Source organism: Typopeltis vanoorti, chromosome 4 (assembly GCF_054136105.1).
Source record: "Typopeltis vanoorti isolate ZY-2024b chromosome 4, IOZ_Tvanoo_1.0, whole genome shotgun sequence".
NCBI lineage: Eukaryota > Metazoa > Arthropoda > Arachnida > Uropygi > Thelyphonidae > Typopeltis > Typopeltis vanoorti.
Genome location: NC_143552.1, coordinates 5991906 through 6018773, shown reverse-complemented (window position 1 = coordinate 6018773; position 26868 = coordinate 5991906). Strand labels below are relative to the sequence as shown.

At 37.0% G+C, this 26868-nt stretch overlaps 1 protein-coding gene across 1 annotated transcript in view; it reads right to left on the bottom strand.

Annotated features, from left to right (window-relative positions):
- The window catches only part of LOC150107087 (telomerase-binding protein EST1A-like), a 330605-nt gene that overhangs the window by 16681 nt on the left and 287056 nt on the right, over positions 1-26868 (bottom strand). Inside the window, exon 18 of the mRNA XM_090390990.1 lies at positions 10087-10162. Within this exon, the coding sequence (XP_090247116.1) occupies positions 10087-10162 (76 nt within the window). The remainder of the gene's footprint in view (positions 1-10086; positions 10163-26868) is intronic.

The following is a 26868-nucleotide window of genomic DNA, read 5'->3' as shown; positions in this document are numbered from 1 at the left end:
TCAAATTGTTACACGAATGCAAGCACTACATAGGGTAAATATAACTAAAGCAGAAGCAACAAGGGTAAGACTAAAGTAATAGAATGGTGCCTCTAAGTGGTGTGGGATATGTGTGTTCTTGAATGCTGGGCTGAAGTTCTCAAGATCAGTGCTTCCTAGATTACAGGCAGTTTTATACAACCATATTCATTGGGGTTAGGATAATTCCTTAAGGCTGAGGTAGATTCCAAGAACAGTCTTTTGTATTTGAATTTGCTTCTGTGGAGTAAGGTGAACTTTTTCAATAGTATCTTGTGGCAGGTGTCTAAGGCATGTTTAAGCCCTGAGTGTCTGTAGTGGTGAGATCAGATGTAGTGTATGTTCAGAAATTCTGATGTTAGCTGCCTGTTTGGCCATAACAGGTCAGCTTGCAACTGCATGGAACCTGGTAGACACCTGGAAGGTTCTAGGGACAGTGTCTGGTCTTTGGGGAAGTAAATAAGGGATGTCATTTGTTATATGGTCTGTAAGTGCTTACAAGGTTGTATATTTAGAATTTTTGTCAGTTTTTCAGATGTAGTGCATCAGATATATGGGATAGTCGGGAGGGGGGGGGGGGTCCATTACAACAACAAAGCTGATGGTACATATGTAAGATCACTCACAGAAAGGTTGCAATGGTGGTGCAAATTCTCTCAACAACAGTACAACCATAATGAACCTCAAGGTCCACAAGCACACCCACCTCCCATCAATATACCAGCATATCATACTTCAGATGCCAATCCAAAAGAAAGGGGATAGCCGTGCCTGAGGATAAGCTTACTCTCAGTTCTGGGTTTAGTCTTTATGCGCATCATCCAGCAATGCCTACAAATATATTGTAAACAAGTAACCAGAAAGAGCAGGCCGGTTTTTGGACAAACCGAGGGTGCTGTGACCAGATATTCACTCTCAGGCAGCTCACAGAAGAACACGTATGATGTGACAAGAGAACAGTCATTGCATTCATTGACTTCCACTCAGCCTTCGACACTGTTCTTTGGGCAACACTACAAACTAAACTCATACCCCAAAAAATCACTTGCCTACAAAAAGCAACTTATAACAACTCCATTAGCTGTGTCTGCATCAAAAACGAGCACTCAGCAGTTTCAATTGGCATAAGCATCCTACAGGGGCTGTGTAATCTCACCATCGCTGTTCAACACTGTTGTTGATGCTATCATGCAACAGGCCTTCACTGGTAAATGTGGAGTACAGTACTGCAAAGACAAATTTTAACTGATCTCATGTTTGCCAACAACAGTGCCATCTTTGCAGATGATGCCACCAAAACCACTAACATTTTGTACAGTATTGCAAATGCTGCTCAATCATATGGACTACAAATCAATATTGACAAAACAAAGGCTATGACAACTGATCAGTCCCATTTCTGAATTCAAATGTAATCCATCCCTTGCATACAGCTCTCTTCTATCTTGAAATGCACTCCAGGCATCCATATATTCCAGATCTCTCTTCTTACACATTATCACTATCATCTCATTTGTTGCCTTGCAGAAGTCCAACCCCACACGTGCAAGGCAGAAGTGGCAAGAAGTAGGGGTTTGAAGCGGCAATGCAGTAGCATGAATTTTTTTTGCTTAACCTGCCTCTTTTTTTTTTTTTAAGAGTTGGATGGTTACATCAAACCCAGAAAACTGCTGGCTAACGGGGGCTCTGACAAACCCAATTCCATGAAGAGTATTACATCGTTGGTTTCTCCTATATTTTTCACTTTTATCACTTTTCTTCTAATCTACAGCCAGACCTAATAATTATCTATCTTGGGGCTTGTCTCCTTTTCAGATATTAACAAATTTATATTTTTAAGCTGCGCCAGCCAATATCCTATAATAGAAGGGACTCTTATTCAGAGAGACATTCCCAGAATTTCATGCATATGCTCATTAACAAAACTCCTTACTACAGCCTAGTAGATTTCCACTAGCAGTCGTGACCTCTAATCTAACTCTATAAACTTTCAATTCCCTCCCGCTTAGGTTCTAATTTTATGAGTGGTAGTTTGATTCTCATATTCAGGCAAAACTCAGGTATAAAAACAAAACATGTTTATTTGGATCTTAAGACATTTACAACTATAATATATCACACATTCAATGGACTCAAGGTCATGCAAAATCAATTCATACTAAGTTAATTCTAGTCATACTAAACAATACTAGACAAAGGAAATAAGCACAGTACTATATAAGCAATAATTCTCTTCCATAAGTTACACATTAATATAGAGGGATTTAACGTCCAAGAAATTCCAATCAGATTCTATCTGCTACACTTGTCTCATATATTGTATTCTATCACACTCATATATATTCATTCCAAGACAATTTTGTCTGATGGACACCAGCTATTACAAATCAGAATAATCACTTGGAGTTCTCTAGTAAACTGTCCAAATTCAATCATTACACAATTACTTTCTTTCCTCTAATGCAACTGAATAACATATAACAAAATTTCTGTACTTGACCAACTCTATGCCGGAAATCAGGTCTGCCAGATCTGTCTACCCTTTTGTTAAACACGACTGTACTTCCATTGCATCCACATGCTGGGTCTGGTTGGCATCTGATTAGGCTGTACCTTGCGCATGACAGTGTTTCTGCGTTGTCCTTGATTAGCTGCCGGACATACTCGTATCTGCCACCGCTTCTAAGGAAACATTCGCCGGTCCTCTCCGATGGGACATTTAGCGAAGGCTCGTAACTGCTGATGCAGACATCTCAAGCTAAGCTCAGTCTGAAATCTATCAAACATCTTTAGGAATAGGCTCGCTGTCCCGTCTCATGTCCGTCTTGAACCAAAAAGACCAAAATCCCAGGAGTAAAAAACCCTGAAAACTGGCACGCATTGCCTTTTATTCCTACCCCCTCTTTTTCCTTCTGTTTTTTTCACACGGCACCTCTCGATATTGTTCCCTAGTTGATCCCGTACTCATCTTCTGCTCTAGGAGTATTGTTTTCCCAGAAAGCAAACTAAAGTTTCCTTCCGCATATGCCACTACCTTGGGCCCTACACTCAACCTGCACGGCTTGCACGTGACCTTTGGACTACTGTTTACAAAATTGCCTTAATGAAAGTAATATTTACAGACAACATTAAATCATAATAATTTACATGAAGGGAACATATATTCTTACACATACTTAGTAATTTCTTTTATTTTCTTCTGGAGTGCAAGTTTCTCCTACAGCTTTTATATTAAACATATTAAATCCTGAATGAATAGTTTCCCTTTCCAAGATCTTCATTCAGGATCTAACAAGAGCATCTGTTCTGATCACGAACTTACTACCATGTCCGGGGTAGCTGATGCGCTGAAAGCTGGGATCTCAATGAGAAATATGCTACTTGGATATTCTCCACATACTTCAGCTAAGCATCAATGGCACTCAAAAAAAAAAAGATGGAAGAACTTAAGAACATTTTATACAAAAATAACATCCACATTGCATGCTTACAAGAAACGAAACTAAATCAAAGGCTATTCAACATTAAGGAAAGACAGACCGGATCGTTCTGGCGGTGGTATAGCTATATTCCTATGGACCAAACACATCTAATATAAAGAAATTGTATCAACTACAAACAGCAGTATAAATTGTAACACTGAGGCTCAAGCAGTCAAGATATTCATACCAAAACACATTATTACAATAATCAATGTATATCACCCAGATAACACAGATATAAGTATAGATTCAACAACTAAGTCAAACAACGTCAGACACAAAGATCCTTTTAGGAGATCTAAATGCCAAAAGCCCAACAATGCCAATATGGGGCTCCCCACAACTAGATAGGAAAGGAGCACAAATAGAGGACATAATTGATGATGTAAACCTTGTGATCATAAACAACAGGCAAAATACATATCTGTCAAAAACAACAGACACAGAATCAGCATTAGACTATGAAACTGCGAGTATTACCCAGTGGAAAATACTAAAGAATGCCATGTGATCATCGACCTATTATCACAACCATTAATTTGCAGCTAGACCAAAAACCACAGACAAAGAGATCTTGGAACTTCAGAAAAGAAATTGGCCTAAATACACACACTATTAGAAACATATTGCACTGGCACACCCACTAGTAAAGAACTTGATTAGCAACTACTAGAACTAACTAACAACATACAGAAAGCTGCAAAAAATTCAATTCCCAGAGGTCTCAGGAAAAACAATGGATTCCATTTTTGGAAAGATCATAATATCAATGCTATGATCAACGAACAGTTAAATCAAAATAATACAGAAGACAACACAAAGAAGTTAATAGAATTAATTCAAAACATAGAAAATGAAATTTCTAACTGCAAACAAAAAAAGTGGGAAGAATTCTGCAATAGACTAGATCCAAGAAAAGACTCACAACACTGGAACATCATCAGATTATTAAACAACCCAACACTTCTGGATACTGATCACTCTTCAAACACAGTCTCCTCAGGAATCAATACAGCAGCAACAAACAGACAGCAAATTTACTAGTCAAACAGTACTCTAATGCAAGCAAGCTGCAATACAACAAAGAAGAGAAAAAGTGCAGGAAAATTGCAAATACAATCTAGAACCTATCCTCAGGACCTCACAATGAAGAATTTGAAACAGCAATTAGTCAAACTGACCCTGACAAATCACCCAGAACTGATCTTATCTTTGGACATATGATTAAAAACATGGAAAAATAGCAAAAACTGCCTTCTGAAGATATTTAGCACCTCTTGGAATGTAGATAAACTACCAAAAATCTGGAAAACATATGTTATTATACTCTTACTAAAACCCTAGTGACTATAAAAGCTACAGACCAATAGCTTTGACTAGCACTCTCTGTAAACGAAATAAAAGAATAATACATACCAGACTTATGAACTGTTTCTTAGAATATAACAAGATCAACTTCTACCAAACTGCATACAGGTCTCAACACAGTACAGAAGATCAATTATTTTATCTTTGCCAATCAGTCATAGATGGCTTTCAAGAAAAACCACCAAAGAAGGCAACAGCAATATTCTTGGATCTCACAGCTGCCTACGATCGCGTCTGGAGACAAAAGTTACTAAAAATTTCATACGATACTGGAATAAGGGGGAATGCATTAATTTGGATTTCAGATTTCATGAAAGGAAGAAAAACGAAAGTAAAAGTTAATGGAAGTTATTCCAACATGCATCGAACTTGGGCTGGATTCCCACCAAGTTCTGTTTTAAGCCCACTCCTATTTCTCATTTTTATGAACAACATCCATCCTCACATAATAAATGACACAAAAATAGCATGCTATGCAGATGATATAGCAATCTAGCACACAAGCAGTAATCCTCAACAATCTGAAAAAGTCCTAAATAATTCACTAAAAGGCTTAGAAAGATGGGCAAAGGAACTCAAACTACAGATAAACACAGAAAAAACAAAATTGAGCAAGTTCTCCACTGACAGAAAAAATAGACACAATTACAACCCTCAAATCAAAATATATAACTCCAAAATACTTAGGCCTAACCCTAGATACTGAACTGAGATTTACAACTCATATTACAAATATATCTAATGAAGCTCTTAAAAAGCTTAACATCATCAAAAGATTTTGTGGAACAAAGTGGGGTGCAAAACCGAAGACATTCAAAACTACATATACGGTACTCATATGACCACTATGGAATATGCCTCATCAATCTGGGCTCCAGCTTCTACTAGCTCAAAAGAAAAACTTGACAGAGTATAATCAAGAGCAGCAAAAATGATCAAAGGTGCAGTCTCATCCAAAAATAATTTAAAAGCTCAACAAGAGTGTGTGGGCTTCACATACTAAAAGACAGAAGAAAACTCCCTACAGTTAAATTCACTAACAGAATCGGGAGCCACCAACAGGATCACATCTCACTCAGGACAAGAAAATCTAGACTAAAAAGATCATCTACATTACAATATGATCAAGAAATTAGAAAACGGATTGACTTAGAGACACCAATCCATTGAAATAAGCAAAGAGCCATTCTTTTTCACTATTCTTCCAAAAAACACATGATAAATTTAAATCTCCTCGAACCTTGTTCAAAAAAAGGATTCACAGCAAGAAAATAAAAGGAAAAGACTTGACACTATACATCACTTAAATAATCCAAACCATGTCATTGCCTACACTGATGAAGCATTCAACCAAGGAGGTTCAGGGTTTTTTTTTTAACTCTACCTGGAGGTGAGGAAATGCATGAAAATTCAGCCAGATGGAGTAGGAGCTATGAAACATGCAAAAACTGTCCAGGAGTTGAACTAACACCTGTTCATATTTATTCTTGTCCAGCAATTGCTGTTGCTCTACAGAAAATTGACAATAACCCTAGAGAAAACCTCTACTCCATCAAAGTTCAACAGATTCCAAAGCAGTTCTATAGATTCATGGTCATATCTAGAAGCTCTTCAATGTGCTCGACAACAACAACATTTCATTCGTCATCACTACTCTTCTCCTCCACTCTGCAATGATGTTTAGGTAGGTGATAAATGCCAGTTTCCTGCACATGAACGACTGAACCCAGGGTTTTCCACAGCAGAACATTGTCCAAAGCATTACAATGCCTCTGCTGGCTTGTTTTCATTCCACAGTGCATCCTGGTGCCAATGCCAACATTACCCAGGTAAATGATGCACACGTATCAGGCCGTCCACATAGTGCAAAAGGAAATGAGATTCATAGACCAGATGACCTTCTTCCACTCATCCAAAGTCCAGTTTTGATGCTTGCGTGACCATCTGAGGCACTTTCGATGATGAATCAAGGTTAGCAATAGATACTCAGAGCAGCCTGCAGCCCTATTTTTAGCAGGGATCAATGTGCTGTGTGTTGTGATTCAAATTTACTGGTGAGCTGCACCACAGTGACCCTTCTGTTGACTCGTACCATCTGGGATAGCCTTTGCTCACCTTGAGCAGTGATAAGCCATGGTCAGCCCACCACACCTTGAAGGTGGTTTGTGGTTTTCCCCTCCTTGGACTACTTTTTGAAGGTACTCACCATGGCTGACCATGAGCACACCCCACAAGCCTTGCTGCCTTGGAAATGCTCTGACCAAGTCATCTGACCATCACAATTTGGCCATTGTCAAACTCACTTAAGTCCATTGCTTTTCCCATCTGAAGAAAAAAAAATAACACTGATTAACAGAATGCAGTATCAGGTGTTATTTATACCATTTCATGACCTACACAAGTGTTGTCATTTGCCTGCAGTTACGCTGGTCATAATATTTTGATTCTTCGGAGCATGCTTGTATACTATACATGTATACTCCTGAAGATGGCCTCAAAATGGAAGTTGAAATGTTCAATGCATTAATTTAGTTTTGTTAATAAATTTTTATTTTCTCTCGTCAGATGTCATCTCTTTCCAGGAGGTTGACTACCATGAGCTTCTCTTTTGCATTCTTCATAGGACAAAAAGGTCCAGTCCTTAATATTTCCCATCTAATCTGCTCTTTGTCTTCCTCTTCTTCTTTTATCATCCTTCTAGAATTGTTTTTTGTAGTGATTCATGCCTTAGTATGTGACCAAGGTATTCCTTTTCTTTATCCTTTATTTTCTAGATAATTTAATTCAAAAGTTTTATGCAATTAATGCTGTGCAGTGTCTAACACTTTGAGAATGAAAATTGTAATTTTATATAGAGACTAGGGGGGGATACGTGCCCCTGGCGACCCCCCTGAGTTCTGGATTAGTAGGCTGGTTCTCCTTGAATTCTGATGACTTGAATTTTGAAGACTCAACACTCAGGGTAGCCCCCGAGTTTCAAAACATTTCAAAAAACATGACATAAAAAGGCTTATCATTTTATACATATAGGGTAGATATATTGTTATATTTCTGGTCCTTTTACCCCCCCCCCTTCCCAATGGTATCAACATCTTGTCATGCGGGGATCTTTTTCCCATAATACTGTGAGCTTTACTGGCAGTAGTAGCATTGCCTTCCAAACTGGACAGATCATTAAAGGAAGGGGGTCAGACGAAGAGTCACCGAGGCCCTACAGGTTGGGAGCTGACAACTCCCAGTCTTATAAAAAATCAACTGGTCATGAAGAAGTACCAAGAAATTTTCACCAGAATGACTTATATGGATATCATTCCAAGACTTGGAGTAATGTTTTCGAATATGATCATGAAATGCGAGAAAATTTTACAGAGTCAGAGCATTTCAAGAAATTATTATGTGACACCTACAAGGAGTCCAAAGACTCACTGAGGGAGGGCACCTACTCTACAACTCTCAGTCTCCACCACTTAATCTACCAACTACACTAAACTTCCACTACCCATCATCTTCTACACAGAATGCCATGTACTGCCCACCACCACCACCAGTAATTTTTGTTTGTATGTGGGAAGAAAAACCAGTTTCTGGGAGAAAAAAACTTGCTACTTCCATATGAGATCAGCTAATCATTCTGATTCAAATTATGATAAAATAACAGGTCATTCAGAACATTCTTGGAAGAGACCTTCATATTTAAAACTGCTACTACAGAGAAGAAAAGCATTGTTCCCCTTGTTCCAAACGATAGTGTTTGGTTTCAATCCCATGGTGTGAAAGAACAGATTTTTCAGGTTAAAGGTATTTAAACATACATTGCACAATGTCAGCTTTTCACATTAAGGTTCCATCATGAAAACTGTACCATAACAAATTAAACAAAGTTTAATAGATCAAACATTTTATCTTTGTCATAAGCATCATCTGGGATAAATATAAGAATTCTAATAGCATACACAAACATAAAAGACTGCAGGCCTAAACCTTTCTATCCAATGAATACAATGTTGATGAAAGCAATAGAATATTTGCTCCTTTCTGCATCTGAAATCCCTCTCAACATACAGATTACAGTAATACTGTTTCTATTTCCTATATCTTGGCATCTCAGGAAAAAAAAAATGACCAGAACTTTAATGAAATATAAAATCTGTACTTCATTCATCATATTTTAAGCTATCTGCCTTTATCTGCTTTTCTAAAGATCCCACCCCTCTCAGTTCAAGATGTGCACAAAGTTCCTTGTTCTTCAATCTCTTCTCTTATGGCTAAACTGGAACATCTAACTAACATCTGCCTCATTTCAGATAATCAAAATTGAAGAAAAACTATGCATCACTGCAGCATATACAAACATGAAGGTACACAAAGTATCTACTAAGAACTGATGTGAAGTGTCTTTAACCTCTAGGTACAAGTCATGAAGAACCCATAATGAATAGCATTATACACTTCAAAAAGGGTATGTGCTTTGCATTATGGGATACTAAGACAATTGATATGAAGTCATTATCTCTATATATAGAAGGATATATATATATATATAGTCTTGAAGATACTTCATGTGCAAACTTTGTATGCACTTGGATAAAGGATTAAAAAAGAATATAATTTCTTGGCATGTTTAATTTAACTTATAACCAATTGAAAAAATTTCTACATGCACATTAGTTATTTCTTAAAATTATTTAACAGAAAGAAAGGGAACACTGAAAATATTCCTAAGATAAGATGGGTGCAATGGAAATATTCTTAACATTCAGGATAAGAGGAGATTCATAACAAAACATCTGAAAACTACTAAATTAGGAAACAGATTATAAGATGGAAGAAAGCCACAGTAATACACCGCAGCAAGTTCAAATATGAAAGACTATTCATGGAATCAGCCTCAGCCCTTAGGAACATGCCAAACCTCAACAAATTTGGATGCATGAGACTGCCCCAAATTTGGGAAACATTTATCAGAAGAACTTCAGCCCAAAGGCCAAGAACTACCAATATAGCCCGCCAGGGGGGCACCATCAGGACTTTAGGAAAAACATTAGCTTCTTAGCTTCGGTTCTCATTTGCTGTTATGTAGTACTTGTGTACACTTGTCTTTGTATTAAGTTCCCAAGAAGATGGCAACGTGACGTTTGCCGAAATATCGGAAAGTATATATTAAAGTTTATTTAATTTATATTTCTAGTGTACGCTATTCCTGATGGGAGAGACAAACCTGGATCTCTTGAATGGCTAGACTTCTCTCTGCAGTACTGAAGACAGCATGACAATATAAGGTCATCATTAGTTCCCTGAAAGCATTTAAAAAGAGGAGAATTAATGGTTACTTGAGCTAATTTTTTTTTTTCCAATAATCTTATTAGAGAAACTAGAATTTTTACATTATGCGTTATTCCTTAAACAAACCAAAATTCCATCATTATAAACATTTCAAAACTTGATAAAACCTTCATAAAAACCAGTGGGGGCTTGTACATAAGCACTGAGACACTGCAGCACCACAATGAAAAAATTTCATTTGTGTTTATAAATAATAACAATGCCTAGAACATTATATAAATGCAATACAACATGTTAAAGGTTATGGCTTATGTTTCGACACTGATTGAATAGTTAATAATTGGAATTGTTTGATTAAGCTTTAGATTATGAAAAAAATGCACTGCGATCTAATGCACTGTCGGATTCACTTGATAAATTGTATGCTTGTGCGCATTATTTCTGTGAGATGTAAAACTTTTATTACTGGTGCGTGTTCGTGGTGAGGGTGAAAAATTTTTGGTAAATCTTATTTTATTCTGTTAAAATAACATAATTATTTATATGGCTGAATTATGACAAGTGTCACTTGAAAATATGGAAAGAATTATATTTTTTCAATTATCATTACATGAAACAAATTGCACTGCGATCTAATGCAATGTCAGAATTATTGCATTAGGCCAATTGCAGATAGACTCGCCAATATTCATTTGCACTTGTCACTGTACGTAACAACTGAATCCGACACTGCTTGTTGAGCAGTGTCGTTACAGATAAATTGTATGCTTGCGCGCGTTATTTCTGTGAGATACGAAACTTTTATTATTGGTGTGTGTTCGTGGTGAGGATGAAATATTTTAATAAAGCAATTTTTTAATATGTGAATTTATTTATTAATAAATTGGTCAGTGATTAGTAAAAAAAAAAAAAATTTTTTTTTATTTTGTATATGCAGCACCCCTACTTAAAATTTTCACTGACCACCACTGTAAAACACTCCAAGATTGAAAGTTATTCTACTTGACTGAATTAACAAAACTACATATAAACAGCAAATCCAAAATCCATTTTGAAAACACATGGTAAAGGTGTTCTAAATTATTGTATTTGTGATACATAATATGTCATATAATAAACTGATTATCTCTATCAAATATTGCAGTCCTAAATATGTATTAATTTATCAAATTAATTTAATATTATTATTATGTAACACCTCAAAGGACTCATCATATATATTATTTAATAGAAAGAATAACTAACTTTCCAAAATGCATTATACCTATTGTCTTATGAATCTGGGAGAACAAAAGAAAGAAAAAAAAAAAAAAACTGACATATAAGTTAACATGCTTTAACTTACATGTCAGCTTTTCTAGATGAAATGAATTCATGGGATAAGCTCAAAGCAAAAGCTATATGTTTATGTTGCCAAAACCTCTTACACCAGAAGTTACCAAAGTGGAGAGGAAGATTATTTATCTGCAGAGGTTATATTATTGATGTGGAATACTTTTTTTATTATTTAAAAAAAATAATAAGATATATAAAAGTCAGTAATATACATCCTTCAAAAACACTTTAAAACTATTTGAAATTTAAATTCCTGACAATATAAGAAGCTAACACTCTGCAATAATACTTTATATTTGAAAAATTTATATTTAGCTTTATATCATAAAAATATAAGTATACTCAGCTAATTTTCTTGTCAAATCTGCTGATTTTCACATGTTCTGGAAGAACAAGCAAAATTTATAAAAAAAAAAAAACATTTTTAGGGGAAGCAAGGTATAAAAAGTTTGGGTACCTCTGTCCTAGATCATGTGACTAATAAAAATGCATAAAGTTGACTGCCATCTTTAAAACTTAAAATCACTTTATGAGATTTCATATTACAATACACAATTTGGAATAATCATATGTCTAACCAAAGAACAACAGCTCAACATGCATATACTTAGAGACAGATATTTAATGCATTATGACCATTATATACACATTGTGTATACCTATATATATGTGTGTGTGTACACTGCTGTCCATAAGGAGCAATCTACTGGAAAATAGCTAAGTAATACCAATAATGTCTACCCCCCCCCCTGCCCCAAGAGAGTGAGGTAAGTTTATAATCAATAGTGTGCAAGTTATGATGTGTAGTGAAAAGTGCTTTTCTTTGTATGTCATGAATATGAAAAGTGAACAACAATTAAATTTTGTTCTAAAGCAGAACTCTAGAAATGGTACAAAAGGTGTATGGAAATGAGGTCATCAACTGATCTAACTTCTTCAGGTGATATTCACAATTTCATGACAGAAGGGAGTCAAGTACAAGATAAGAGAATTGACCATCCCATATTGACTCAGGAAAACACTGTTCTTCACCAACTCAGCAACAGTGGCAATAATTGAATCACATCATGGATGATAGCGAATGCTTCAAACATCCCTACAAGAATCATTCTTCTCATTCTAAGTGAAGGTTTGGGGAAGAGGAAGTTATGTATGTGTTTTGTCCCATGTTCCTTGATAGTTGAGCAAAGAGAAGATTGAGTCACATCTTGTCAATGGTGAATGCAGATAAAAATTTCTTTGACAAAATCATTATGAGAAGTGAGAGTTGGTGTTTCGCCTATGATCCCAAAACAAAGCAGCAGAATTCTGAATGGATTGGTGAGACAGCTCCAGGACAAAAGAAATAGAAGTCATGCATCAAAACGATGTTGATAATGTTGATGTTGCCTGGTTGGCTGAGTAGTTAGCGCGTCTGCTCTCCAGCCAAAAGGCTGCAGATTCGAATCCCGCCGTAGGCATGGATGTTTGTGATTTGTGAAAATAGTTGCGGTTAGTGGTGGAGACAGAGAGCTGTAGAGCAGATGCCCTCCCTCGATGAGTCTTTGGACTCCCTGGAGGTTTTATATAATAATAATAATATTTTTTTTACTCTCAAGGCATAGTGCACAATGAATTTTTACTAGAGAGGATAACAGTGAATGTGGTTTACAAAGAAGTTAGGGATGATGTCTTGAAATGCATTCTGGTTGCGAGATTTTTTTCCCTGTTGCACGATAATGCACAGAACGATATCCAGTATGTATTCTAGTCCGTTCAATTAAATACACAGAACAGCCCCATTCAGAATTCACTCTCCTTACATTGCGACTCTCTTGACCTCCCTGGTCCATCCAATTTCCCTTTCCAACTTGCATGCCTATTTTCTCATTCTCATCTGCATTCAAAATCACATCAGTTTCACCTGATCCACTTGCCTTCTCTTTTACATCATTCCTGACTTACGTTGATACCTTTTTTGCATCACTCATTACACTTCCTTTCAGGAGCAACATTTCCGCTAACGTTCCATTCAAAACCTTTGCTCTCTGCCGCCAACTCATCAATGTCATTCCTGGACAACACAAACTACTCTTCCTCCCACACTTTGTCTTTCAGTCTCCTCAATAATCTCCTGATATCCTTCTCACATTCTCTCACCTAAACAAATCATTCATTCCAACCACAACCACTAACTTCATATGCTTACCTCTCATATCCAGTGACTCAATCACTTTAATCCAGCCAGGAAAACAGGTCTTGTGCACCTTTTCAACCACCACAACTTTTATGATAGAATCTCTATATAGTGCTATTCTTGAGTCATTTGCTACTTCTTTTTCTCCACTATCATTAATTTCATTATTTTGTATATATAACACTGTAAAAAAAAAAAACATAAGAAGTAAAACAATTATGAGATTTTTACACCATTATATGCATCAAAACCTGATCTGTTATTTTTCACAGAACTGAACCTGTAGGCACTCTGGAACGACTCTCTACCTTTACATAGTTCTTTCCTCAAGTACATGTGCATTTGTGATATCTGACATTCCATTCCGGAGTGCTTAAGGGTCAAAGCTGTATAACTGAGAGGAGACCTCCACATAGCCTTTAAGGGAATGTGAACAACTGACCAGGGCTTCTGACCTAATGTCCAATCCTCACTTTCAACAGGGTGCACTTCTCATAGTGCACCCAGATGGGTATCTATTTGGATACTGAATGAACGAGGATGGGCTGGCAATTTGAGATTTAGTAAACAAAACTGTATTCTTATTGGTTTAAACCAAAATACAAATGATGGTATAACATGACAAAATTTCATTCCGGCTGGAGCGTTGCCCGGTTAAACAAGCCCCCCCCCGTTGTTTTTGCCAGGGAACCAGGGCGAACAGCGAAAAGTCAGCTACTGGAAAAAATCTGAAAACACCAACCAACTCAACATCACCAGAGTTAAAGATCGGTACTATTAACATAAGAAGCCTGAATGGCAAAGAAATGGAGCTAACTGAGGAATTAGATAAGTACCAGATCGACATAATAGGGGTGACTGAAACAAAAAAGACAAAAACTGGTGAGATCTTTCTGAGCAATAAATACAAAATGTTTATTCAGGCAATGACAATCAAGGAAAAGAAGGAGTAGCCATAGTATTCAACACAAAACACAAGTTTAATCTTCTTGAATGGCAGGCAATCTCAAGTAGAGTAATGTGGGGAAATATGAGAATGTGGAACTGGACAATGAGATCTATTTGTGCCTATGGTCCCACAGAGGGTTCTACTAAGGGAGAAATGGAGGAATTTTTTCAGGCTTTAGAAAAAAGCAACTGACACAATGAAAAAGGAAAAGTTGGTCCTTGTTGGGAATCTAAATAGCAGAGTAGTAAGTGATTGTGAGACATACAAAAATATTTTGGGAAAATTTGGAGAAAAGAGCAAAGCTAATAATAATAGCAAATACCTGTTGGATTTCTGCTCAGGACATGGACTGGTAATTACTAACACCATGTTCCAACATGAAAATGTGCACAAATTCACATGGAGAGAAGAGGCCAGGAATAAGAAAAGCCTCAATGACTATGTTATTGTTGATAGTGATGTTTTCTCCCTGGTTCAGGACACCAGAGTGTACAGAGGATTTGAAATTGGAAGTGATCACTATTTAGTCTTGAGCAGGATAAAATTGAATTTCATATTGAAAAGAATAACATGTAAGAAAGTTTTAAAGCGAATAAAAGTTGAGCAGCTATCAGATGTGAACTGTAGACTAAAATACACAAAGATTATTGAAGAAAAAATGAAAGAGTTTGAGAATAGGAACCAAACCTTGGAGATTCAGTGGCAAGCCTTGAAGAAAACCCTGATTAATTCAGCTCGAGAGGCATGTGGTGAAGTTGTCTGCAAGGATAGAAAAATTAGAACTCCATGGTGGACACACGAAGTTAAAGAGGCAGTGAAGGAAAAGAAGTAAGCATATCAAAAGTTCCTGGCAAATAAGTCAGTTTGTGCTCTTAGAGAATACAGAGACAAATGTAAGAAAGCTAAACAATGTGAAAGACTAGCTAAACAAAAGTCATGGGAGGACTTTGGCAGGAACATAGAAAATAAATAACAAGGAGGTAGCAAAATATTCTAGAGGTTGTTGAAGAAGCTTAGGAATGGAGGAAAGAGTGCTGTAAAAGGAGGTAGAGATGAAAAAGGGAGATAAAGATATCCTTGAAGTATGGAGTAATTACTTCGAAAAATTGCTAAATGAAACAATCAGTGATATCACAGTGGGAAAAAACACTCAACAGGCATACAGTCAGGAATACATATCCATACTTGAAGTAGAAAAAACCACGAAAGGCTTGCAATGAGAAAAGGCAATAGTAGATGATATTCGACCAGAAATGCTGAAGTATGGTGGTATAAAAGTCTTACAGTGGCTGCACTGTATAGTTCAGAATGCCTGGACAGAGGGATGAATTCCTGATGATTGGAGTAGAGCTCTCATAGTACCCATATATAAAAAGAGAAATAAAACTGAATGTGAGAATTACAGAGGTATTTCCCTACTGAGTGTTCCGGGCAAGATTTATGCCAGTTACTTGAGAAATGTTGAAAAGAATTGTGAAAGAAAAGCTTGGTGAAGAACAAGCTGGATTCTGGCCAAAATAGTGGCTGTAAGGATCAGATCTTCACTTTATGACAAATAGTTGAGAAAGCATGGGAATATAACAAAGATCTGTATTTAAGTTTTGTGGATTTGGAACAGGCATATGACAAGGTGCCAAGAGAGAAGCTATTCAATACGCTACAGTTATATGGTGTCAATGGGGCATTATATCAAGCAATACTTAGTCTTTATTTGAGTTATAAGTCAGCAGTTAGAACTGAAGGAAGTACAGGAAGATGGTTTAATGTTAACTCTGGTGTCAGATATAGATGTACATTATCCCCATCTGTTATTCATCATCTATATGGATCACATCATGACGGAAAGTGGTATTAAACATGATATCAGAATTGGAGATGTTAAAGTCAGCTCTTTGCTCTATGCGGATGAGGTTATACTTCTAAATAAATCCGCTACAAGTCTGCAAGATTCACTGACTAAATTGAATCACTGTTCTAATAGATATGGTATGAAGGTCAGCAATAAAAAGACAAAGACAATGAAAATAGGCAGAATCATTGAAAATGTCAACTGTGTTGTGAATGGAGAACCAGTGGAACAAGTAAAACATTTCAGCTACTTAGGCACAATTTTTACTGAAGATGGTAAATTAAATATAGAAATAGACAACAGAATCAACAAAGCTGGTATGGTAGGAAGTCAATTGAATAAATTCATATGGAATAAGAGAGAGAAATTTAGTCGGAACACTAAATTAGCTGTATACAAGACAGTGTTCAAACCAGTTTTAACTTATGGATCTGAGACCTGGGTCAGAAGTAAAACACTTGACCAAAGACTAGAGACCGCAGATATGAGAGTCCTCAGAAATATTAGAGGAGTGAACAGATGGCATCAATGGCAATATCATATTAAAAGGGAAGATATTAGGAAAGAACTTGACATTGTCAGCATCCAGAAATGCGTTAGCAAAGCTAATCTCAGGTGGTATGGTTACTTAAACAGAATGGGTGAGGAAAAATTAGTAAAACAAGTGTTCTCTACCAGGTTGGCAGGAAAACGACCCAGAGGAAGACCAAGATATAGGTGGATTGATACGGTACAAAGTGCCTTAGACGACAGAAATATAAAATCTGATAATGTTGGAGTCTTGATAAGCAACAGACTGATTTGGAGGAAAATTGTAGATAGGAAGTTAGTAATGATGTAAATTTTTCATGTAGTACTATCATATCCTGTACACCCCTTGAGGGTACATGGCAGGAATTTGATGATGATGATGATGATAACATTCCATTCCAGGAATTACTTAACCTAGCATTCTATTTCTTTCTTTTTATGATCATCTGTAGCTGAAGGTTATGGTATTCTAGCCTTTTCATTCTTCGCTAGAGGAACTTCTGCCTGCCTATGCTTTTACCCTCCCCTCTCTCTCATCTAGCTGGTACCATGTTAATGTCACTCAAAGGCAATGCTGACCTGTTGTTCTTCTCCAAGTAATGCATAGAAGACCAAAGAAAACTATCTCCCACATAACCATGAACACACCTGCAATCTTTTGACAGCATCAGATAATTTCTCATCAGATCTAGATCAGTGTTTTTCAACCTTTTCTGACTGTGACCCCCTCTCTCTTTCTCTCTCTCTCTCTCTCTCTCTATATATATATATCACAAAACAATACACACCCTTACTGCACATAATAAAATAAGAACAAAAACCTAACAAAGTTAAAATTAAGTATGATTTTAAGACTATTACACTTTTTATATAATATAATAAATTTAGTTTAATCCTTTATCCAAGTGTGAGCAAACAAAGTTAGCGCCTGAAAGTATCTTCAGGACTGGGGCAAGGTGGTACAACACCAGGGCAACTCGTTGCAAAGGTGGAGCAAGCTACCAACACTCCTGTCTCAGTATCTCCTATAATGCAAAACACATCTCCTTGCGGACATGTCTAATGTTATGCATTAAAGGGAAGGGCCACTACCCAGACTAGTTTCGACCTTTATTGAGGTCTCTTCAGTGGGAGCCAGGCCCAAGCTGAGATACCAGGCAGAAGCGTTCGCAGGTCATCTCTACCTATATTTCTTATATAGGTAGTTATAGGAGATACTGAGACAGGAGTGTTGGTAGCTTGCTCCACCTTTGCAACGAGTTGCCCTGGTGTTGTACCACCTTGCCCCAGTCCTGAAGATACTTTCAGGCGCAAACTTTGTTTGCTCACACTTGGATAAAGGATTAAACTAAATTTATTATACTCTAACCAAGTGAAAAATAAACTTTTTTATATAATGTTCGTCAAGTAGCTTTATTTTATCGTCCTACATGTTTCGCCAATGTTTCTATCAGCATCTTCAGGGAATACAAACTAGTAAGCTATATGAAGGTAACAGACTAGGTTATAACTGATGGTTTTAATTCATACAAAAAATTAGTATTGAACGAGGCAATGTGTGTGTATCGGGAACGTGATTTATTCGTTATGGCTCATGATGTAATTGTCATGAAAGTTCATTTCTTTGATGTTTAATGATCTGATTAAAGCTTTCCAAATTTCTGATAAGGTTAGACCTTGATTCTTGTTTAGGTTTTCAGTTTTACGGGCGACTGTAGCTGCTTCCTTGAAGGTTCTTGAATGGTAGTTATCTTCTATATAGGGCATAAGGCTCTTATCCCACTCAATGAGATGGTTAGTAGAGGCAAAGTGGCAAGAAAGGCACGAAATGTCTTGTATGTTTTTTCTGACATATCCTATGTGTTCTTTCTTTCTCGTTTCAAAGCTTATAGAGGTCTGATCTACATAACTAATACCACATGAGCAAGGTATATTATATACAACAGAGTACTTGTAGAATGGATGAGGATCTTTCGCTGATCTTAAAAATTTCCGAATAGTGTTGATTGGCTTGAATGCTACTCTGATATTATGTGGTTTCCATGTATCCATGGTAGCTGACGAATTTTCTGATGTTTTTACTCACCCCAAAAATTTCTAAATATTTTTTAATCCAACTATGTGACAAAGAGTCGAATGCTTTCTGGTAATCAAACCATGACATATACAAGTTGACTTTTTGTGTTTTTGAATTTTTCAAAGTCATTTTGTCAATTAACAATTAGCATTGTGTTCCTCTGGATTTTCTGAAACATCCCTTTTGTTCAATAGGCAGAAGTTGGTGTTATAATAAATATTAACTAAATGAAGTTGCTAGAGTTCCAGTGTATAAATTGTTGGCAGACAAGTTATCATCATCAAATTCCTGCCATGTACCCTCAAAGGGTGTACAGGATATAGTACTACATGAAAAAAATTACATCATTGCTAGCTTCCTATCTACAATTTTCCACCAAATCAGTCTGTTACTTGTCAAGACTCCAACATTATCAGATCTTATATTTCTATCGCCTAAGGCACTTTGTACCATATCAATCCACCTATATCTTGGTCTTCCTCTGGGTCGTTTTGCTGCCAACCTGGCAGAGAACACTTGTTTTGCTAATCTTTCCTTGCCCATTATATTCTCTATTCCAATCATTGGGAATTCGTCCCTCTGTCCAGGTTTTCTGAACTATGCAGTGCAGCCACTGTAAGACTCTTATACCACAGCATTTCTGGTCGAATATCATCTACATTTCAAGCCTTTGATGGCTTTCTCTACTTCAAGTATGGATATGTATTATTGACTGTAAGCCTGGTTAGTGTTTTTTCCCACTGTGATATCACTGCTTGTTTCATTTAGCAGTTTTTGAATTGTTTGAGGTAGCAAAAGAAAAGAGTGAGAGAGAGTAAGAATGATTAGTCTTTTGCCACGGTATGACAGTGAAATGTTTAAAAGGAGGGCCATAATCGCAAATGACTTTATGCGTGGGTTATGTATGACGAGTGGTGTGGAATTTGTGGATGTGTGGAGTGAGTTCGATGGGCGAAAGGATCTATATAAGATGGATGGCTTGCATTTAAATGGTTACGGTGTAAGGAGACTTGAGAAAGTGTTGCTCAATGTAGTAGATGAGCAAATTCAGGGAAACTAGATTTATTAAGGGGGGGGGGGAAGATATACAGTCCTTAGGGAGGCAGTTGAATGTATGAATGAATATAATATGCCCGAGCGAATAAGGACAACAAATCAGAGTGGGATAGTTAATATAAGGCATCAAGGTAGGGTTGGGGCTAATGGGGGTCTTAAAATCATGTACACTAATGCAAGAAGTATTAGGAACAAGAAGGAAGAATTTTTGGCTATGGTTGGCACTTCCAGACCACAGGTTATTGGTATTAGTGAATCATGGCTGACTGTAGATGATATAGCTAGTGAAATTGAATGTGATGGGTATAGTGTGTTCAGGAATGATCGGGAGAATAAAATGGGGAGAGGAGTATCGTTGATGATTGCTGATGAGCTACAGCCAAGGAGAATAGAAGTTGAACTGCAGGATAGAGAAAAGAGCACATTTGAGGCCATTTGGTGTGAGATTATGGCTAGCAGAACTAAATATACAATTGGGTGCTGCTGTAGACCAGGTGATGGAAAAGACGGTGGTGACAGTATGCAAAAGCAAATAGAAGAAATGAGTGGAAGGAGGGTAATTATTATGGAAGATTTCAACTACGATCGCATTGATTGGAGTGAGGAGAGGACACACGGGAGGAAGAAATTGGATTTTATGTGGTTATTAAGGGATAACTATCTGCGACAGCATGTAATGGAAAATACTAGGGGTCAGAGAGTGCTTGACCTAGTAATTACATCTGAGGATTTGACTGTAACAAATATGACCACATTGCCACCAATTGGTGAGAGTGATCATAGGGTCTTGACTTGGGAGGTGACTAAAGGTATGGAATTTTCAATTAAGATAGGGTACATGTGGAATTATCGAGCTGGAAAGTATGACAAACTTAGGAGTTTGATTGGTTCAGTGCCATGGCATGTACAACTGCAAGGACTAGAAGTTGATAGTGCATGGGAGGCAGTTAAGAAGTGTTTGCATGAAGCAATGGCTGACTGTATACCTAGAGTCCGAATAATAAATCAAGTAGTGGTTAAGTGGACGAATAACACCATTAAGCTTGAGCTGCAAAAAAAAGAAACAACTATGGAGGGAATTTAAGGAGAAAGGTGACCGGCAGGCACATGAACAGTATAAAGCGCAGGCCAGAAGGGTAACGAGTGTGGTAAGAAAAGCAAAAATGGATTACGAAAGAACATTAGCCATGCAGGCTAAAGAGAATCCTAAACAATTTTTTAGATATGTAGCAAGTAAAAGGAAAAATGTACATGGCAGAATGATTTTAAATAATGCCGATGTAAATGAGAGGTAACTGAATCAGTTGATATAGTTGAGTTACTCAGTGAGCACTTTGCAAGTATATATCATCCAGATGGTGACATTGCAGAAATGAATAAACCAGTAGATTATATGGGAATTATGATGAATGAAGTGGAGGTGAGTAGTCTATTGCATAACCTCAATGTCAATACATCCGTGGGATTGGATGGTATACCAGCTTGTGTCATACGAGAAGCAGCTAAAGAATTGTCAGTACCCTTGACCATCTTGTTTAATTTGAGTCTCATGTCTGGGTTAGTCCCGAGGGGGGGGGTGGAAAGAGTGGAAAATAGTTTCACTGCATAAAGGTGGTTCCAAGACTGCTGTTGTAAATATCCGACCGATTAGCATATTAGGAATCTTTGTCAAGGTCTTAGAGAAATTAGTCAAGAAAAGAATACAGGATTGGATAGATGAAAATGGAATATTGTATGGGGAACAACATGGTTTTGTGAAGGGTAGATCATGCCTCAGTAACTTGCTCACGTTCTATAACACAGTGACGGCTGAACCGGATAGGGGTAATGGGTTTACAGTGATACTACTGGACCTTGCCAAGGCCTTTGACAGGATACCACATGGAACCCTAATCAGTAAACTGGAGCAGATGGGGATAGATATAGGATTGGTGAGATGGATAGGAGGGTGGTTGATGGAGAGATACCAGAGAGTGGTTTATGCAGGAGTGGAGTCTAAAAGACGGCTTGTGACTAGTGGTGTGCCACATGGCTCTGTTCATGGACCACTGCTTTTCAATTTGTTCATCAATGATATAGGAAAGGATCTGAGAGGAAGTGTTCACTTGTTTGCTGATGATGCAAAGTTGGGTAGAGCAATTCTGAGTGCACAGGATGTCAAAATGTTACAGGATGATTTGGATAGTTTGGAGGACTGGGCTAGGAAAGATGGATGTCAGTTTAATGTGGCAAAGTGTAAAGTTATGCACTTTGGGGTGAAAAGAATAGCAGCAGTATATCGCATTGGTGGAACCGTACTCCAGGAGATTGATGAGGCCAAGGATTTTGGGATGTTGGTGGATAGGGAGTTGAAGTTTAGGGGGCACATTGCAAAAGTGACTAAATCAGCTCATCAAATCACTTGGCTTCTGAAAAATACTTTAACATGCAGAGACAAACAAGTTGTTGTTCCTCTGTATCGAGCCTTGATAAGACCCCATCTGGGTCTTATCAAGACCCAGATGGGGTCTTATCAAAAACCCCTACTGTGCCCAGTTATGGACACCAGGGTTTTTTCGTGATGGGGAGGAAGTGGAGAGGATCCAGAGACGTGACCAAGATTATAGAAGGTCTGTGGAATGAACCTTATGAGAATAGGTTGAAGATTTTTGGGTTGCAGAGATTGGACGATAGGCGAAGGAGGGGTGATATGATTGAGACGTTCAAATTACTGAAGGGTTTCTACAAGATAGATCCAGAAGATATTTTTGAAAATATAACTGGTGGTGGGAGGACTAAGGGCCATGCATGGAAGCTGCGCAAGAGCGTGGTTGACAAGGGTGTTAGAGCTAGGTTTTTTACTTGGAGAGTGGTGAATGAGCGGAATAAGCTTCCAGAGTCTGTTGTGGGTGCTATGAGCGTGAATGAGTTCAAGGCAAGATATGATAGATACTGTGTCAATGTCGAATAGTTGTTCTTGACATGATGTTAGGGCCTCCCTCAAAGAGTCTGTCGATTCCTTGGAGTTGCCTGGAACAATAATATCTCCTTTTACAGCACTCTTTCCTCCATTCCTAAGCTTCTTCAACCTCCAGAATATTTTGCTACCTTCTTGATATTTATTTTCTATATTCTTGCCAAAGTCCTCCCATGACTTTTGTTTAGCTAGTTTTACACATTATTTAGCATTCTTGCATTTGTCTCTGTATTCTCTAAGAGCGCAAGTTGACTTATTTGCCAGGAACTTTTTGATGTGCTTTCTTCCTTTCCTTCACAGGCCTCTCTAGCTGAATCAATCAGGGCTTTCTTCAAGGTTTGCCACTGAATCTCCAAGGTTTGATTCCTGTTCTCAAACTATTTCATTTTTTCTTCAATAATCTTTGTGTATTTTAGTCTACAGTTCACATCTGAGAGCTGCTCAACTTTTATTCGCTTTAAAACTTTCTTACATGTTATTCTTTTCAATATGAAATTCAATTTTATCCTGCTCAAGACTAAATAGTGATCACTTCCAATTTAAAATCCTCTGTACACTCTGGTGTCCTGCACCAGAGAGAAAACATCACTATCAACAATAACATAGTCAATGAGACTTTTCTTATTCCTTGCCTCTTCTCTCCATGTGAATTTGTGCACATTTTTATGTTGGAACATGGTGTTAGTAATAACCAGTCCATGTCCTGAGCAGAAATCTAACAGATATTTGCCATTATTATTAGCTTTGCTGTTGTCTCCAAATTTTCCCAAAATATTTTTATATGTCTCACAATCATTTCCTACTCTGCTATTTAGATCCCCAACAAGGACCAACTTTTCCTTTTTCATTGTATCAGTTGCTTTTTCTAAAGCCTCAAAAAATTCCTCCACTTCTACCTTAGTAGAACCTTCTGTGGGACCATAGGCACAAATAAGTCTCATTGTCCAGTTCCCCATTCTCATATTTGCCCACATATCACTCTACTTGAGACTGACTGCCATTCAAGAAGATTAGCTTCGTATTTTGTGTTGAATACTATGGCTACTCCTTCTTTTCCTTGATTGTCATTGCCTGAATATAACATTTTGTATTTATTGCTTAGAAAGATCTCACCCGTTTTGGTCTTTTTTGTTTCAGTCACCCCTATTATGTCGACCTCGTACTTATCTAATTCCTCAGCTAGCTCCATTTCTTTGCCATTCAGGCTTCTTACGTTGATAGTACCGATCTTTAACTCTGGTGATGTTGAGTTGGGGTTTGTTTTCAGATTTGTTCCAGTAGCTGACTTTTCGCTGTTCGCCCTGGTTCCCTGGCGGAAACAACGGGGGCCTTGTTTAACCGGGCGACGCCCCAGCCGGCATGAAATTTTGTCATGTTGTACCATAATTTTTTATTTTGGTTTAACCAATAAGAATACAATTTGGTCGGCTAAATCCCAAATTGCCAGCCCATCCTCGTTCGTTCAGTATCCAGGTAGATACCCAACAGGGTGCACCACGAGAAGGTGAGGATTGGACATTAGGTCAGAAGCCCTGGTCGGTTCTCCGCATTCCTTTAAAGGCTATGTGGAGGTCTCCTCTCAGTTATACAGCTCTGACCCTTAAGCACCCCAACAAATTTATTGTGGTTTGAAATATTAAGTTTTGTGTTTTATGAAGACATTCTCTCTTGTCGCTAATGAGACAACGTGCCAGCCAATAAGGCGTTCGGAAGGAATTTAGAACACAGCTGGCTGATATTTAAGTTCGAAGGAACTTAAGTTTTTTAAGTGACAGTCGGAAGAAAATTAATAGTATATTCCGAAAAAGGAATCGCGGAACTATTAAGTTTCAAAGTGGAATAAGTATTGATGAATAAAAGGAAAATATTGCTATATGCATTTTAAACGGAATATTGGAGGAAACACTAATTGAAAGATTTATAGTAGATTCCGAAAAGGGAATCATAGATTTTATTTTTTATTTTTTTTTATTTGAAGAGTTAATACTGTAAATAAGCATTTAGTGAATAAAAGAAGAGTTTGCTATTTACGTTCTAAAGGAATGTTCGAAAAATCTCTGATTAAGAAGTTTCATCTGTATTAAGGACGCCAGATCTGACTGTTATTTCTACTGAAGAAAAGAGATAGAATTAAGTTCGGAAGAATTAATGTGTGCTACATAAGTGATGAGAAAGGATCCTGTAAAAATGAAGAATAAAGTCATATATCTTCGGAAAAGGGCCTTGACAGAGAAAGAAACTGGCTATGAACATTTTGTCATTGTGAAAACAAAGTGTTTAGTCTAGTTTTAAGTGTAAGTTTATTTTTAAAAGGCCTGGGATCCAATTAATTTGTAGTTAGTTATGTAATATTTGTTTAAAGTGTATATATATTGTTTTTTTATATTAAATGTGTTTATTTTGTATTTTGGTCGTGAGTCAGTGATTATTTGGATTCTGAAAGAAAGAGTTAAGATCATTGCACCAATTGGAGTCAACCGTTGTGCATATAATAACATATAGGTACACTCGGAAATAAAAAAAATAATTTTTAGAAACAGAGATCGTCTCTATGGTAGGATTAAATATTAAGATACAATATCTATGAATATCTCTATATATAAAAAATCCACCAATTATTAACACCATCTTCACTAAAAATCATGCCTAAGTAGCTGAAATGCTTTATTTGTTCTATAGGTTCTCCATTCACAATGCAGTTGATATTTTCAATGCTTCTGCCTATTTTCATTGACTTGTTATTGCTGACCTTCATACCATATCTATAACAACAGTTATTCAATTTAGTCAGGGAACCTTGCAGACTTTTAGCAGATTTATTCAGAAGTATAACATCATCTGCATAAAGCAAAGAGCTGACATTAACATCTCCAATTTTGATATCACATTTAATACTACTTTCCTTTCCTTCATAATGTAATCCATATAGATAATGAATAAGAGGGGATAATGTACATCCTTGTCTCACACCAGATTTAACATTAAACCATCTTCCTGTGCTTCCTTCAATTCTAACTGCAGACTTACAACTCAAATAAACATCAACTATTGCATGATGTAATGCCACATAGACACCATACAACTGTATGTTTTGAATAGCTTTTTTCTTGGCATCTTTTCATATGCCTTTTCCAGATCTACATAACTTAAATACAGATCTTTGTTATATTCCCATGATTTCTCAACAATTTGTCGATAAGTGAAAATCTGATCCTGACAGCCTCTATCGAGCTTGTTCTTCACCAAGCATCTCTTCCACAATCCTTCTCAACTGTTTCTCAAGTATACTTGCATAAATCTTACCAGGAACATTTCTAATTCTATTGATTAGAACAGAATATGTTCAGAAAGTTGGAAGTTAGGAGAGAAATATAGTTTGAAGAAATCAAATAATTATTCCAAAATTAAATGTTGAATTTCTTTGGATGAAGTTACCACAAGAAAACAGGGAACTTTGAAGTTATTTTTATATTTTAAAGAATTAGAAAAAAGAATTGATATATGTTAAAGACAAGAAAGAAGAAATACATTCTTTCTTGTGCACATCCCCCCCCCCCACATTAACAGGTATGAGTAATAAGTTCACTGCTTTTGCTTGTGTTCTCATCAAATCCTGTGATCTTGGAGAGAAGAATACAAAAAAGCTTGTGTGATCTTATGTTCTTTATGTCTGATGTTAACTTGTGAACCCTTTTCTCTTCAGAAGATAAGTTTTAGTTATGATGCTGATTTTTTATATAGTGCTTGCAAAACAATTTATACACACTGTACCCATGAAATATCCACGC